The sequence below is a fragment of the Acipenser ruthenus genome, chromosome 40, assembly GCF_902713425.1.
Source record: "Acipenser ruthenus chromosome 40, fAciRut3.2 maternal haplotype, whole genome shotgun sequence".
Classification (NCBI taxonomy): Eukaryota; Metazoa; Chordata; class Actinopteri; order Acipenseriformes; family Acipenseridae; genus Acipenser; species Acipenser ruthenus.
The window spans coordinates 1,223,330-1,241,046 of NC_081228.1; the positions used below are offsets into that span (position 1 = coordinate 1,223,330).

Consider the following 17,717-nt stretch of genomic DNA (forward strand, 5'->3'; position numbering starts at 1 on the left):
AGTATCAGACCACTGCAAATCTACCAAGACCTGGCCGTCCCTCTAAACTTTCAGCTCATACAAGGGGAAGACTGATCAGAGATGCAGCCAAGAGGCCCATGATCACTCTGGATGAACTGCAGAGATCTACAGCTGAGGTGGGAGACTCTGTCCATAGGACAACAATCAGTCGTATACTGCACAAATCTGGCCTTTATGGAAGAGTGGCAAGAAGAAAGCCATTTCTTAAAGATATCCATAAAAAGTGTCGTTTACAGTTTGCCACAAGCCACCTGGGAGACACACCAAACATGTGGAAGAAGGTGCTCTGGTCAGATGAAACCAAAATCGAACTTTTTGGCAACAATGCAAAACGTTATGTTTGGCGTAAAAGCAACACAGCTCATCACCCTGAACACACCATCCCCACTGTCAAACATGGTGGTGGCAGCATCATGGTTTGGGCCTGCTTTTCTTCAGCAGGGACAGGGAAGATGGTTAAAATTGATGGGAAGATGGATGGAGCCAAATACAGGACCATTCTGGAAGAAAACCTGATGGAGTCTGCAAAAGACCTGAGACTGGGACGGAGATTTGTCTTCCAACAAGACAATGATCCAAAACATAAAGGAAAATCTACAATGGAATGGTTCACAAATAAACATATCCAGGTGTTAGAATGGCCAAGTCAAAGTCCAGACCTGAATCCAATCGAGAATCTGTGGAAAGAACTGAAAACTGCTGTTCACAAATGCTCTCCATCCAACCTCACTGAGCTCGAGCTGTTTTGCAAGGAGGAATGGGCAAAAATTTCAGTCTCTCGATGTGCAAAACTGATAGAGACATACCCCAAGCGACTTACAGCTGTAATCGCAGCAAAAGGTGGCGCTACATAGTATAAACTTAAGGGGGCTGAATAATTTTGCACGCCCAATTTTTCAGTTTTTTATTTGTTAAAAAAGTTTGAAATATCCAATAAATTTCGTTCCACTTCATGATTGTGTCCCACTTGTTGTTGATTCTTCACAAAAAATCACAGTTTCATATCTTTATGTTTGAAGCCTGAAATGTGGCAAAAGGTCGCAAAGTTCAAGGGGGCCGAATACTTTCGCAAGGCACTGTATAAAACGGTAGGAGCAGTTAATCCATTTGAACGACATGTTTCTAGTATATTACTCTTAGCCGGGGTAGAGTTCTTAAGTAAACATGCAGGAATACAGTATTTATTTTAAATAGCTCTCCTTTTGTAGAATGAATGTGAAATTCAAACAGCGTAATCTAAAGGCTGTGCTTGCATTCCATGCATTTTTTTTATTGGACTTTAGTTAAACACATCTCCAGCCCCCATGCAGCAACATCAGTTCTCTTTTAAGTTTGCACCAAAAACTAGATCTAAAATACGATCATTTATCGTTCTAATTATCCGCTTACTGTTCTAGGAATCGATTTCTTCTGTTAAACGTATACGAATGCTTAAAATATAATCAGTTTAATCTGCATTTTATGATGAGTTAAAGTAATAAATGGCACAAACGTGGGTAATAAATGGCTTTAAGTAACACCTTATTAAAAATGTCTGTATTTCTTCTGTCACTGGAGTACTAATAGTATATACAGTATTTAATTTATTAATGACATGTTCTAACTCACTTTCTTAATCACTTTTTGGACGTCCCTTCTTGTCCTGGGGGTGTTTGTGCCTCGATAGTATTCTGTCCCCAGCTCTCTAGTACTTGCTCTCCCTTTTGAAGTGGCTGTATTTTGTGAGCGTTTACGGGCCTAGTTAATCACTTGCAGCTTTACTCTATTCCTCTATTCCTGCCCTGCTTTTGTGTGTTTGTTCTCTGCTAATCCCCTTCTCATTTGGTGCAGGGCCGGTTCTGGTGAGACACCGGGCTGTTTTCTTTCTTTTGTCTGAAATGAAGGAGCCCGTGTCTCGGTCAACACTGTTGGTATTTCGTTTGTCCCAGGTTAACATCTCCCACCTTTTGGTTGTCCTTTATCAGAGTGAGCAAATCCTTGGCCATTGTTTACTAAAGTTTCGCTTCAATACAACATATATACTTATTTTTGTGAGTGAAAAGAGCTTTCCTTCCTGTTAAAAAGGAAACCACTCAACTTCTGTTGACATTGCAAAAAAAGAAATTCTGTATTCTCTGGTCTAAAGATTTGGTTTTAGTATGGGGCCCTGACGGAAATATTGCAAATCACTTTGAGCCATCCCAGGGTTTGTTGTGAGTTTAATGAGACACACACGAACTTCATTTGGCAATTTTAAATAGGGCCCAATCAAACTCACACTAAAATATGGACTGGCTCAGTCTGCTACAGAATTCTGCTCAAAGTACAATACATCCTATGTTTTTGCAAAACCTTTGTCAGTTACTAATACATAAAGAATTCAGACTTTAAATAGTTGTGTAAACAAAGTCTATATAAATATTTAGTGACATGTAATTATTTGGCATAAACAGAAAACAACAAAGGACTAATTACATATGTGGGAACAATTACAGAATGGTGTTATCATGCTAATAAAAAGAAAATTGCCCTACCACTATAAATGCATGTATTATTTAGTTTGAAGTTGAATTGCCTCACAAGTTCTAGGCTAAAGAAAAATACATTTTCATATTGCGATATTAATACTTATTCTTTTTTCTGATCAGCTGATTTTAATCTGTACTATCCCGTGTTTTAGTGTAGTTTATGCATTGATTCTATAATTATCCTGATTCACTTTTATTGCAGATTTTTTTTGTTTGTTTTTTAATCCACTCTCATCTGAGATCCCTGAAAGACCTTGGAAGCTCTAATAGAAATAACCTTTTTAACAAACATGTCAATACACTGTTGTAAATGCAGGTGACAGTGTTACGTGACACAGCTGCAGTTTGCTGTATTTCAATAGAGGTTGTAGTTTTCTAATTAGAGATGTAATTTAATAGGGTGGCAGCTGAAAAACAGGCCTGATTATGTATGTTTTCAGACGGCCGGGGGTGGGGGGGGGGCGTGTCATTAATGAGGCAAATATTTCACTTTCGTTCTTATTAATGAGAGACCCTTTGATGGAAATGTTGAACTAACTGGAACCGCAGTTGACCCAACCGTCTGTTGTACCCAAGCGAGCATGTGTACATGAATGTGAATGAGCGGTTAATGGAGAAACTGTTTAGGTAATTATGTTGTAATTGGGTTTTAAGGGATGCAGATTATTTAATGAAATGAAATGTGCTGTTTTTGTTGCTATGTGTGTACTGTTGGGGAAAAAATGTTATAGTTGCATGTTGTTTCCCAGCGTGTTTATGTAGTAGCTTGCTATACAAAATCGTGGTTTCCTTTGGCTTTTGACTTGCTGTTTTTGTTGTGCTGTTTTGCTTTTTACTATGGTAAAATTATTCTGTTATTTATTATTATTTATTTATTTCTTAACAGACGCCCTTATCCAGGGCGACTTACAATTGTTACAAGATATCACATTATACATTATTTCACATTATACAGATATCACATTATTTTTACATACAATTACCCATTTATACAGTTGGGTTTTTACTGGAGCAATCTAGGTAAAGTACCTTGCTCAAGGGTACAACAGCAGTGTCCTCCACTGGGGATTGAACCCACAACCCTCCGGTCAAGAGTCCAGAGCCCTAACCACTACTCCACACTGCTATTAGTTTAGAGAAGTAGCTGTACGAGTTTCTTAAATATTCTTTAAGTTTAACACTTTTTTTGTGTGTCAGATTGCTAATTTTAAACTGCGAAAAAGGTTCAAAGGGAGCTGTTCAACTGTTTCTGATCAGTAGATTTATATCCTGGCAATTTGTGCAAAACACATTTATGACAGCTTAGTTGAAACATGTTCGGTCAGTCAAACTGTAACCTTCTAAATGATGACTAGGGGGGTCGTATGTATAATGCGCCAAAGGGTTCTGTTTTTGAGTACTGAAGGTTACTGTAGAACAAAAGTAGGATGCAGATATCTGGATTCCACAATCCCCTTGAGGCACCAACCTTTGAGCCAGTGTAAACATGACCAGAATGAGTTAGAAAATCTTCTGGTGCTGCTCTTTTGAAATTATTCTGGTGTATTTCTCTGCTGTTTAGAATTACCTGGTTTACCTCAGTTTTTTTAAAAGCCAGAAGAGAATGTTCCTGACAGTTAAATGTTCTTTTGCTTGCTTCTACTGGTTTTGTAAAATGTCTTATTGTTTAGCTCCAGAATGGCTTGTAGAATTTTCTTGCTGCGGAATTTTTAGAATGGATTGAATAAGAACACCCAAGGATTGTAATCCCAAAGAAGGGCTTTGCTGTAAGATCACTGTAATGCTGAGATCTTGTATCGTGGTGTTTTACGACGGGATATTCCTGTACACAAGACCATGAAATATGAAAAGCAATTTCTGCGCTTGCTGCAAATGCTGTAGAACTTCTGCCAGTGTTTTGGATTCTTGTCTAAACGCGTCTCTGTTTCTTATTAGTACCACCGCGTATGTTATGATTAAAGTTCTGGGTTAATAACCGAGGCACATTTCAATAAGCAACCATCCTTCTAGAACAGCCACAGTTGTGCAGTGCTTTCCTGTGGTCAGCTCTAGGTTTCTCGATTTTGGTTAAAGCTTAAACTCCGTTTCAATAACCCTGCTGCTGTTCTCCTCTGGATTTCAGGAAGCTACACAGTGGAATGAAGACCTATGGGTGTGAGCTTTGTGGAAAGAGATTCCTGGACAGTTTGCGGCTCAGGATGCACCTGCTGTCTCATTCAGGTAAGCACGAATGGAGGTGTGTCCATTCTGGATTCAGACCAGTACAGTAAGTTGAGTAAATGGCAAGAGCTCAATTTAAAGCTTGCATGTTAATCTGATAAAACAGCTTGACATTCATTTTTTTCCTGTGTCTTTCTAATACAGAGCTATAGAATGCAGGTTTCTGCTGCTTCTCGTACCCAATCATTTCCTGCTGTAGGTCAATCTCACTACCGTGCAACCTACAGCACAGGAAGTGATTATGTATTTGACATTGATTAGCAAAGCTTATTAGATACAGATTCGGGTGACTTAAATGACATAATCCATTAAGTCAGGTGTCTGATTCTATTAATAGTCTAAATTAATTGATATTCTCAAGTGGTATAATTGTTCTGCGTTTCAATTCATGCAATTAACAGCCCCTAAGCCCTCCAGTCAGATGGCATGCTTTTTCCCACATCCAGGAATCCCATTCTAGATGGCCCAAGCTCTTTGAAAACCATTAAAAACAAAATGAAGTCCATATCATTCACTTCCTTGATTTTACACGATACTTTTCCAGCAGCACCGACAGTACATACCTACCAACCTTGCAACACCAACAGAGAAAGATGGATACGTTTTTCATGAGTTAACATTCTTAATGACTGTGGTGGAAGGGGAGGGGGTGGGTGTGATTGATGGCGTTTCACACCATGCTCTTGAGTTTACAGTATCTGAGACCCAACGCTTGCACTGTGGTGTATGTGAGGTGATTCTGTTTCAGGAGCCTTGTGGCAGATTTCAAAAATCAGCCAATAAATGAGTGAAGAGCACATTTACTGGCATGAATGGGTGCCTTTTTTGTTTTTCGCTTTTCCAATGGGCCCTTGTCAGTGTTTTCTATGAAAGTGTTATAGTAGCTGTCCCGGGATTTAATCCTGGGTTTTAATCGAGGCACAAGGAACACTCCTAGAAATCTGCAGCTGCATCCACATGCATGCACAGTAAGCTCAGGAGTGCCAGCAGGTGTTGCTTCCTGATTTTAGAGGAACCAATATACAAAACCAATGGTTTGTCATTAGTTGCAGTATAGCATTTTAATTTAAATGCTTTTATTAAATGAGTTTTAAACAGCAGCAACACCCCTATAAAGGGACTGATATAACACATGTTCTATGCCCTTTTAGAAATGGCTTATAAAAGAAAAAAAAAGCTTATGTTTCAAAATTTCGTAGGAGCATGTAATGTTCTCTAAGACCTGTTTTTTTTTTTAATAGTGGGTAATACAAATACCTTGAACTGGCCTCACCTGTGGAGGTCAGTTTAGCTCCCCCACCCTCCTTTTCAAAGTAGACTTTTGACAGATAGCCATCCATACCAAGCCTTGCTTCAGCTTGCTTTTACAGTTTCCAACCGCTACTGTAAACAGCTGTTCTTTCAAACAGGGGAGACCTTGTTTAAGTAAGGAGTAAAGGGTAAAGTAAATACACAGCCCTGGTCTTTTAAACATGTGCTAATTCAATTCCACCCCGTTCTCTTTCTCCTCCCTCCTCCTGCCCAAACTAAAGGATTGCGTTCTATTTAATTGTCGTATACCGCTGGCTCTGTAACCCTTCAGCTGATACGAGTTCTGGTTTGCAGTAGGAACGTTGTATTGCTTCACACAAGTCCCCACTTCTCTTGTAAAAGTTAGCTTTGCCTACAGTAGCTGTCTTGAAGGGACTTCACACAGTAAAATCTTCCAGCTACCAGTCCTTACATTGCGCGCACCCTTTTTCAAAGGCCTCCATAGAGCAGACCAGAAACTTTACACTACGCCTTTCTAAGAGGTGTGTGGCTGCAGCTGATAGTGTCCCTCTGGCTACTACTGTACAAAGGCTCGATAAGTCTTGCTGAAAACCCCTTTATCGGCCTATCTTGTGCTATGGTACGCCGTCCGTATCTGTTGTGCTAATCAGAGTTTATTTTAACAAAGTGCAACTGTAAGTAAGTGTCTGAAGCATTCACCCAGCACCTAGCGACAAGGCAGAGAAGAATGCAGTTTGGTATTCTATGTGTGTATTGCGGTGTACCATTTCAGCCCCCCTGCCCCCCCCCCTCCCTCCTCCTCCTCCTCCTCCTCTCCCTTGCTTGTGCCGGCAATGACTGTGTTTGTTATTGTGGAGTTGGCAGAAGGCCAGCCTGGGCTGTATGCCAGAGCTGTGGGTACAGTATGTACAGTGAGCCTTGCGCCAAATTTCACAAATTGGGAGGGAGGGAGGAGGGAGGGGGGAGGGGGGGGAGGAGAGATTTTCATTGCTGTAAACAAAAGGAAAAAATACAGTCAAGGTTTTTGGACTAGAAATGTGTTTTTATCATTTCTCTCGGTGTCATTGAGGTTGTGCTTGCTGGTACATGTAAAAGAAGATCCTGTTTTATGTTCTTTTTTTATTTTTTTTTATTTAATGACTCAACAGATGCCGAACAGCGACCCAGTTTTAGAATACAGTTTCCTGGGTGTTTTATGAAAAGCCTGTCATTGTCAACACAAGCAAGCTATTGAAGCTCTAACCTCATGAATGCAGCATTCTAGTTTATATGATCTGACTCCTGGTGTTCAGTTCGTTTCAGAAGTATGTGTAAACATTATGATCAGCGTGCTAATGGTTGGTGATTTGTTACAAAAGTAATAGGGCAGCTTGATGCTATCCTAATGTCATATAGCTGACAGAAAACTAAAAAAAATAGCCTGGCATACTGATTTTTTATATATCTATCTGTTATTTATATATCTATTTATTGATGGATTTATTTATTCAGGTTCTGGTGATTTCCTGCCTTGGCTAATATTTAGATAAAATACTGAAAGTAATTAGAGAGAAACAACTTCATTGCCAGTACAGTTTGGGGGAGTTGAAATATGTTTCTTTTATTGCTTCTTTTAAAACATTTAAAAATGTTTCTTTCCTTTTCAGTTTTTTCTCGTGTCACACATTGATCAGGTTTTTAACAGTTAGAGGTAAAGCCTGATAGGATGTCCTCCAAAGTCCCTGGTTTTGAATCTTTATTCTCAAGTGTAGCTTGAGCTCCCAATCACAAAAGGGTCACAATACCGGGCTAATCTCCCCTTTTGAAAAGCATCACACCTTCTAACAAGCACACAATGCACTTTTAAGAATCCTCCCATGAGCGAGATGCAAGGTTTGAGTTGGCGCTTTCCAGGAATGGTGTGCCTCAAGGGGAGGAGAGGCGATCTCTGATAACAGACCGAAGGAGCTGACGGAATCTGCCGTCGCGGTTTGGACTTTCCAAACTGGACAGGAAATGGTGGCGGTGCCTTTAATTCCTAACGACCCACAGGAATGTCATCTTAAATATATTTGTTTGAGCTCGAGATATTTTCTTTGCTTGTTTATGAGTTTGTTGGCTTTGTTACTCTCAACACTGCATGCAGCTCTGGACAAAAGTTTTGCATCACCTAGAATTTTAGGATCGAGACATTCATTAAGAATAAAAAACTAAACAAAACTAAATTAACATAATTTTAGATCTTTTTATGTAGCAACGTGTAATCAAAGAAACTACAAAATTATACTGCAAAAGTACCGGAAGTCATAATAGTAGTGCAGTATTTCATGTTAGATTTCGAAATGTCACATTTTTCAATTTGTGCCAGTTTTTCCTTAAGTATATGAAAAACTACAAAACGGTATGTAATTCAGTATGTTAACGTAACATTATTCAGCAGGTTTCATTCGACTTTCTTATGAAGTAAAATGAGTTAATTCTATAGGGTGGTGCAAAACCTTTGGCCTTAGCTGTGCATACAGTAAAAGCACCTCTCACTTGTTGTGTGTCTCTGGCAGTGAGAGCACTGTTCTCAAAACTTGGCTGGCATCCAGCCTTTCCCTCAGAATGATGACATCATCGGCTGCCGGCAGGTCTGAATGTTCTGCCAGCATTCCAGAGCGTTTATGATCGCTCGCAGATGTGTGTCCAGGAACATACTGTACCCAAACCAGAAATTAATGAAAGCTGACAGCAAGCCAAGCCGCAGACACTCGGAGAGAGCGAGAGAGAGAGAGAGAGAGAGGTTGAGCAGGAGGAGGGGGGTGGGGCGAGCAAAACAAAACAAAAATAAACGACAAAAAATTAAAAAAAGCCCCTCGCTGCCCTTCCCTCAACCCCATTCTCCCGGAGAGCATTAGCTGGGGATGATGGACAGGGGATATATAAACTGCCCAAGCTCCTGTTTTGGCTGTTTTCCCTCGCTTCTCTCTGCTGATTTTAAAGCCATAATATTTTCTCTGACCTGTTGTTGTATATTAAGCTCTTACTTAAAATTACGTCAGGCATAAATCTTTTTCATTAAAAAAAAGTCTGGCAGAGATGATGAGGTCGGGGGTAAAAACAACTCTGAAATCATTAAAACTTCTCATTAAACAGGCTTCCTTATGTTTGGTTTGGGTTGGGTTGGGGGGGAGGGGGGCAGGGGCAGGTTTTTGTTAGATTGAATATAAGAATGGTGGTCAGGACAATCTGACTAATATTTTAATATACCCTTATTGAATTTGAAGCTCCAGTGGTTGTGGTTTGAACTGATCCCTGGCAATGCCTGTCTTTCACCAGCCATTTGCTAAACTACGGATTCAGGGTGAAAAATTGTTGGGAAGCTATCGGAAGGCCTACTTACGGTATGATGAGACAGTGGAGGCTACCGTCTTCTCATTCCCTTTGGAACACAGAATGCTACAGACTTCTCATTCCCTTTGGAACACAGAATGCTACCGTCTTCTCATTCCCTTTGGAACACAGAATGCTACCGTCTTCTCATTCCTTTTGGAACACAGAATGCTACTGTCTTCTCATTCCCTTTGGAACACAGAATGCTACCGTCTTCTCATTCCTTTTGGAACACAGAATGCTACTGTCTTCTCATTCCCTTTGGAACACAGAATGCTACCGTCTTCTCATTCCCTTTGGAACACAGAATGCATGCCTCAAGTTTAAAGGCAAACAAGATTACAGCCCAGCATTAGGCTGCATTTTACTTGGAGGATAGTTGGCGTGTAATCGGATATTGTTTGATCTCCGTGATCATGGGGAATATTAAAAAAACAAAGTTCCCTGTGGACCCTTGTTGTAACAACTGCTAAAAGCATTGCATCCTATAGCAAGAGTCACAGCACAGCAATAATACCATTGATAAGGGCCGTAGGAAAACTATACCTAAAACATAGCTGCGCTTGACTTGCAGTATCTTTTTGTTTTACAATTTAATACCCATTAGGAGACGTTCAGTAGTTTATTTAAACAGATTTGCTCAGTTTCTTTTCTTTTTTGTGGGTTTAACGAACATTAAACCTCTTAATAATTAAAAAAAAAATTCTAAAAATTCACAGATCCATTGTCTTAAACATTGAAAACTCGCAACTGTTGAGTTGATATTTAAATGCTGCTTACATCATGTCAGCCAGAATTTCTAATATTTGGGGGGGTCACTTTAGTTTATATTCAGTCTCTGCAAATATCCAAAATGCAAAAGAGGACCCTATTTGTAATGAATCGCTGGTATTGGATCAGTAGCCCGCCCCCTATGCATTTGTCATGCAGACAGTGCCCTCTCGTATGAGCACTGGAAGCATATCCTCTCAATTATGGCTACTCTGTGCTGGGTGTACTTGACAACTCTTCACATTTATTTTCTTCATTTTCATTAACCTTCGTACCACCCTTCGTCCAACCACCATCAGTCGTTTTATTTGAAGTGATCATTTTTTGGTTGTGAAATGCTTCACGCTATACAATGATTTGGGGGGAAGAGTGAAAATGGTTGCGTGAGATATAGGGGGTGGGACAGGGACTGGGACTTTTCAAAGGTAGGCACGGCACTTGAACAGCCCCAAATTGAAGCTGTTCACACCAGGTTTGTTGGTGGTTTTGTCACGTAAATACCAATGTTAAATTAAAGCAGTCTTTCTGAGTCGACTGTAACGGTGCCTGTTGAGGTTTACAGGGCCAGCACCTCATGATCACGTTGGGCTCCAGACTGACAGAGAAAGGGGCTGTCGTCTCTGATTTGAACAGGACTACTGAGCATTCACATTTTCCGTGCGATCACACCGTGCTGTTGTCCAGGCTTTCTACAGTGTTGACACCCCCAATCTACCCAGTACTCTGGTGGCTCACTGTATGTTTTCATTACAATGCAGATCTAATTCCATTGTCTCCATCCTGCAGAAATGCAGCAAAGAAAATCCGGTGTGCTTTTTTTAATGTACTAAAATGCATGATTGTATATCTAGTACTGTCATCTGTATATCTCTTGTATAGTACACAGAGAGATACAGATCAATAGATTGATGTTTGTTCTATTGTGGATTATACACATAAGCACGTTATACAAAATGAAATCAAGGGACGGAATAGTATCTTAGGGGGCACGTAACTGGAGTTTCATCCGACAGGATTTTGGAGTATAGCGGATCAGACACAGACAGGGAGACGGGTTATTTTGGGACACTGATCTAATTGTTCATTCCTTTTTTGTTTAAGCACCATCTTGATTCTTGCTAGTGTTTCAATTAAAACAAAAAGCTAAAGCTAGCCACAACACCCAGCAACAGATCTTGATCTTATTTCTTTTGTTGTAGGGAATTACAGCTTTAAATCCCTTTTTTCGTTGCTAAGTAGCAAGTGCCCTGTACTCTAATGGGCTGATTTGGTATTCAGCTCGGCGCGGGATCTTATTTTTGTATGCAGACAAAGTGTTTTGATGGAGGGTGATTGCAGCAGCGTCTGGCGGCTGCTTTGGGGTTTTATGGGCTGTACAGTACACTGTGTGCTTTCTAAAACCGAACACAGGCGATTGAATTTTGGATTTGCTTCATCATTTTTCTCTGATGAGCAGCTCCTGTCAAAAAGGAACATTGCTTGGTGTTTTGAAGATTTATTTGATCCTCTGCAGAAAAAAGAAAAACATACATACATACATACATACATACATACATACATACATACATATATATCTATATAACAAAAATAATATTCTAGAATTAAAACAGCACAGTATATCCAGATTTATGCAAACCCTAACCATTTTATATATGTATTATATGTGTATTCATAAGTTTTTATTTTTTTATTTTTCTGATGGCATTTTAGGTCAAGGTGAAGTGTATTTGTGGTGCATTGTCATGCATCTCGTAGTAATACATATTACAAAGGCATGAACAGAGCTGCAGAATCATGGGTACTAAAGAGAATCTGTATAGTTGGAAGCTATTAACGCTTTCTGGGAGAAGGAGGGAATATATCCTCTGCATGTGAGCTACTGTATGCATTTTTGAACAGTAATGATTCAACATCTGTTTGTTATTTCAACCATGCTGCTCCTGCTTTTTAAAATATTCCACTTCTGCTCCTGTCGGTCCTAACGACAGTCGAATATTCAAGATAATGCGAGTGCCATTCTCACTGGCCTCTTGATTAATGACTGACAGCCCAGCAAACCAATCTGGTGGCCTGGTTGGATTTTTCCAACAAACAGAATTGATCGACCTGTAATTACACTGTTTATTTAGTTTTAATCAGATTTAGCTGAACATAAACATAAATCAGATCTCATTAGTATTTCAAGTGGGTGTATGGTTGAATGTAGCTGTTGTGCAAATGTCCGTTTGGTCTTTTACTGTGAGGTCTGCACAGCACTGCGAGCTATATCACACTGTCTGAGGGTGATTACTGTAATGGTTTGTTTATGTAGGTGTTTACTGAGGGGTTTTATTGATGTATACTTAATATTTCCTTTTCTAAGATAGTGTCAAAGGCAATTCACAAAGCCCAATACACAGTACAGTATGTAAATATTAGAGGAGTCTGCATTGCTGCAAAATGTGTGTGCATTGTGTAGTACAGTAGCAAGAAGCTTTACAACCTTATTTTACAAAAGTATTAATATCAAGGTTGTTTTTTTTTTATATATATTTTGTAAAGATGACTTTCTTTTACCCATTGTTTTGTTTATTTGGGAAAAGCAATTGAAACCAGCTTTATGTTTATAAGTTAGAAGTGTGTGTGTGGGGGGGGGGGGGGTTACACCCAGTTAAAAAAAAGTGAGGAAGGGGGTAAAGTGGAGGCTACATTTAAAATTGTAATTGGCTGACTTCCACAGGCTTGCGGGTGTTTTAATGAGTCATAACAACTTCATTTAAAGCCAGCTGAGCAGAAAATAGATTGGAGAGGAGCCGCAGGGCAGTATGGATTTGTTTTTTTGACAAGCCCACTCTTTTTCGTCAGCCAGGAAGCCACACGACACTCTGCTCGGCTGCTTTCCCTCCGTCTGGGTTGGTGGTCTGCTGAAAAGAGATTACACACAAACCTCCGTTCTGTTTTTTCAAAGTGATTTAAGAATAGAAGTCTTGGTGTTATTTTTAGCAACAGAGCTTTGTGTTGTTCTTTTACATGCGGCCAGCAGAAAGAATAGAAATTATAGCCTAAAGTAAAACTAATTAATTTTGATTGCGTTTGTCTGCGGCACCAAATTTGTTTTGGGGGTTTTAACCACCTCTGGCTGAGAGATACAAACCCAACCCCAATGCACCCTGTTCTGTTATTCTGAAGTAAACATTTCCTGTGATGGAACGCATTCACTTACAGTGTGTGGCTCTGGAATCTATTGGAAACGTGCACGCTAACCCATTAAAACACACCATTGCAGTTCAGCACATATGCTGTAATCCAGTGCAGTATATTATTGAGTTGACAAGCCAGCTGCTAAAGCTTCTAGCCGAATGTGTAGAATATTCTGCTGCCAGCCACACACACGTATATACCGAGTGCAGATTCACAAGACTGACACTCAAGCTAAATTACAGAGGGCTGTCATTGGGTATTTACTATGAAGCAGCTGTGACCAGTACAAGCATGTCTCAATAGCATTGCAAAGCCTTATCGCTGAGAGAGTGAGAGCAGCCCACAGATGAATATGGTTAGACCATAAATTACCCACTGCAGAAAATGCAATGCAATTGTCTTTATAGAGCCATGCAATTCCGTATATTCAGTCAAAGTAAAAACGTAACTGATTCAGAGTACAGATGATAAAAGATGTGATGGCTTTATAGTCCAAACCCATTAATTGATTAACAAAGTTAATGTAACTTAACGTTAGTTGCCAAGTATCGTTGGAGGACAAGTTCTTCTAACCTGCATGTTTGTGAGGTGTCTCTGTGATTGGGGTCGGTAACAGGTTTATGAGTAGGTGGGAAGCTGGAATATCTTTGAGTTTAGTTAGTATTCTGTTGAGAAAGTCAGAGGGTATGCTGTGGAACAAAGCACCTTGTTTAGTGACATTAGCAAACACAGCAGCATGTTTTTTATTAGTTTTAGCTGTTAAAAAAAGAGTAAAGAATTGACTCACTGATCTCAGCCAGTTTAGCTATTTTTTGTGCTTCAGTTTAATTTAGTTTAGATCTACATTCACATACAGCATGAACCCTGTTGAATAAGAAAGTGACAGGAAGAAAAACGTGACTTTGCTAGTTTTACCGGTCCCTTTGGAAATGCTGCGTTCTTGGTCTTCTCCCAGCTTTATACTACTGAGATTTACTTTGCAAGTGCTTGGTTTTGGTTTCGGAAGCCTGTGTGTGTGTGTTTTTTTTTCGTAAACTAGACACCTCAATTTGCGCATCAGTTTTACAGCGATTTTGACTGGAAGCTGTATCTCTGCATGTAAGCTGCCTCTGTTCAGAAAATCTAATTAAAATCCTTCACCGCCACTCGCCTCCCAGCACATGGTAAAAATAGAGTGTATTCTAGTCATCTGGCAAACGGTTCCTTCGGATATGCCAGCTATGCACTATATATGCTTAGAAAACCTCTGGGAAATTTCCTGTTTGAAATTGTAAATTGTGTGTAGAAACACTGGATTGATTTAATGCTGCTGTTGACATTTTTTATTTTGAAGCCCAGAAAGCTGTTAATGCTGTTGACACAGTACAGTACAATACCACACCAAGTGTATCCCCCAATCCATACAAAAGCATACGTTTTGACAATGAGGTTGTCCTGTGAAGAATGTATCGGGACATTATAAAATCTGATAGCGGGGAAGTTAAGGGGCTATACGACTGTAAGGAAAGGAAGTTTATAGAGGTGACTCTCCTCCTTTTATTTCAGTTTTTAGCACCAGAACAAGGAAGGAGAAAGCTAAAACTCCTTTTGAACAACACATGACATCATGGAAACGGAGTTTAAATGCTCGCCCGCTCTGTCATCTGGCACGTTCTCTGCATTTTTTCTGACTGACTTCGTTGCCGGCAAATAAATTGTTATTTTTCAGATGCTGTTTTTTTTGTTTTTAATTCGGTTAGCGAGCTGTTGCTTTTAAGTAAAAGGGAAGGTAGTTGCAGAGCTCCCTAAACTATCGAGTCTGAACACTCCAGTGTTGTCGCACTGTATGCCTTGTCAAGGCTAATTTGAAATCAGGATCAGGGGTTCGGGGTCTTCTTTAGTGAAATCCCTCTCCGTCGTACATATCTGGAACTGGAAAATGCTGGACAATGGTCCAAAGAGGGAATAAATGGCCTTTTGATGTGTGTTTTAAAGCAGGTGTTTGACACATTGTGGCTAGTCTTTTCTAGGTAAAGGCATTACAAAGCATTTGTTTTGATCAACTCGGAAGAAATAGCTGCTGAAGATCATATTTCAGCCTAAACACACACACACACACACACACACACACACACGCAGATCACTGTACTGTGCTATAAATATCCTGCCAAATTGACAATCCCCTGTTTTTTTTTTTTTTTTTTTTTGTACTAGCACAAAAAGTCCTTTCAAAGGCTACCAGAGTCATCCAGTTCAGTACAGCAAAAAAGCTACCAATTGTTTTTTTGTTTTTTGGCTCCGGACACATCAGACACTCCATAGGTGGTGGGCAATATAAAAGTATATACCGCCAATTTTTAACCCTATAGAAACGACTAGATCAAAAAGAAGACTCCCTGTATTGGCAATAAAATCTGTTTACAGCATAGTAAAGACCTTTCGAATGCCGTGTCTCTGTGGTCTGCTGGACAGAAGCTGTGCTGCTTGTTGGTGGGTTCTCGGTCAGCACAAACGATTTTAGTTGCAGCCTCAACAGTGTTTGAGAGAGGCAGAAAAGTGAAAGAGATTTTTATATTCAGAGACAGAGAGAGAGAGAGAGAGGATTTCTGTCACATAATCAAATGCCAAAGCTGCTGCTGCTTCAAATGGTGATTTAGAATCTAGTCCCTGTTTTATTGCTGTCTTTGTGACCTCGGGAAAGCCAGGATGATAGCAGAGAAACCTGGTGGGGACATAAAATTGCCTTCTTTACAGCTCTGTATAAAAACACCAGGCATTAAAAACAGTAAATACCTGCAATGCAATGAGTGGTCCCTGTATAAACATAAAGCTTGGTCAAGCTCCCCCTTAGTATACAGTACAGTGCTTCAGACCTCTTAGTAAAAGACCTTCATGAGAATGTGTGTGCAGTTTTAAAATGAATTAAGAAGGTGCTTCCAAACCTATATTTTATCGCATGTAAGTTTTGTAGAGATGCTTCTAAACAGAACAGAAGTAGATTTTTTCAACCGTGGTTTAAATGCCCCATTCCTACCATACCGGAGCTTCCTCTAAGTTTAACCAGCCCAGTGTATCTTTGAGAAACAAGACAGGAAGGACAGGCCGAAGGAAGTCCATTCTCTACTGAGTAAAATGTCAAGCCAGTGCAGTGCAATAGCCCGTGGACGGTTTGTTTGGATTCAGCTTGGGTTGGGACTGCTTGATAGTCATTTTCTCCTGTTTGGGGTGGCGAATCTTTTAGGTCAAGTTTCTAAAAGACAACGTTGACAGGACAAATAACCCTTTAATAGAATTGGCACCTTTTGCATTCTGTGTGAAGAGTCTAGTGACAAGAGGGACATGCAAGGATAAACATGCCCCTCCAGCTTTTTTGATAGTGATCCACTCTGGACTGGGAGCTCTTTAGCAGATTAGCGTGTGGAATCTAGCACTGTCTGAGTTCTCTTCTTGTGGAGGCCTTTGTGTATCCACAGCTGACAAACCGGACACCTTTTTATGACCACTGAATTATAAACACAGCAAAAAAAGGAAGCAGAACAAACACTGGGTACTAGGCCAAAAAATGAAAACGAATAATATGAATAAACTACTGGTTAGCATAACAACATTAATCATCCAGAACTTCAAAGGTGTAACTGTACGAGAAAGTCAAGCTGAGAAACGTTTTGGCTAAATTCACCTTTTGTTTCTGAGGTTTTTATATTCACTTCCTGTGTAACAGGCAATGGGTGCCTGAGGCTTATTAACTGTAACACAGGAATGGGATGAGAGAAGGAAGCAAACTGCTTCCATCAGAGTTAGGGTATAGTGTTGTAACAGGAAAAATGAGTTTCAGTAAAATTGTCCCTAAACGGTTAACATGTTCTGCGTTCCCGCCTCCTGACCCACAATACCAACGCAATCGTTGACATTTCCTGACTGGCTCGGGTAGTCAAATTAACCTTGTTATCTATTTACATATTCAATCACAGTTTTTCTCTGTGCGGCTCTGTTTATTAGAGGGATGCTGGCTGCAGTCCAGGTTTTTTTTTTTTGTTTTGGTTGATAAATGTTATGCTTGTGGTACTCATCTGCTTGAATCAGGGAACACACAGTACCGGACTGGCTTCTGAATTTTCAGGCAGCGTACTGTTCTGTGGCTGATTAAGAGGGTACTGTAAATAAAACTGTACAGGACAGCTTGTTATAGCCCGAAGGAAAAAATAAATAAAAAAAAGACAAGAATGTTGTATCTGTACTGCTTGTTCTGGCAGCACTGTGTTTTGTTTTATGGATCTTGCTGTTTTGGGTACTAAGTGTACTTTCTTATATAACAGAGTGCTAAAGCCTCACAGCACATTCAGGAGATGGGTGTTGTGTGTGTGTGTGTGTGTGTGTGTGTGTGTGTGTGTGTGTGTGTGTGTGTGTGTGTGT

The 17,717-nt window shown here is 39.9% G+C and overlaps 1 protein-coding gene across 3 annotated transcripts in view; it reads left to right on the forward strand.

Annotated features, from left to right (window-relative positions):
* The window catches only part of LOC117397484 (zinc finger and BTB domain-containing protein 16-A), an 89,307-nt gene that overhangs the window by 39,316 nt on the left and 32,274 nt on the right, over positions 1 to 17,717 (forward strand). For all 3 annotated transcript variants that reach the window (XM_059010405.1, XM_059010403.1, XM_059010404.1), the window contains exon 3: positions 4,651 to 4,748. In XM_059010405.1, coding sequence (XP_058866388.1) covers positions 4,651 to 4,748 — 98 coding nt within the window. The remainder of the gene's footprint in view (positions 1 to 4,650; positions 4,749 to 17,717) is intronic.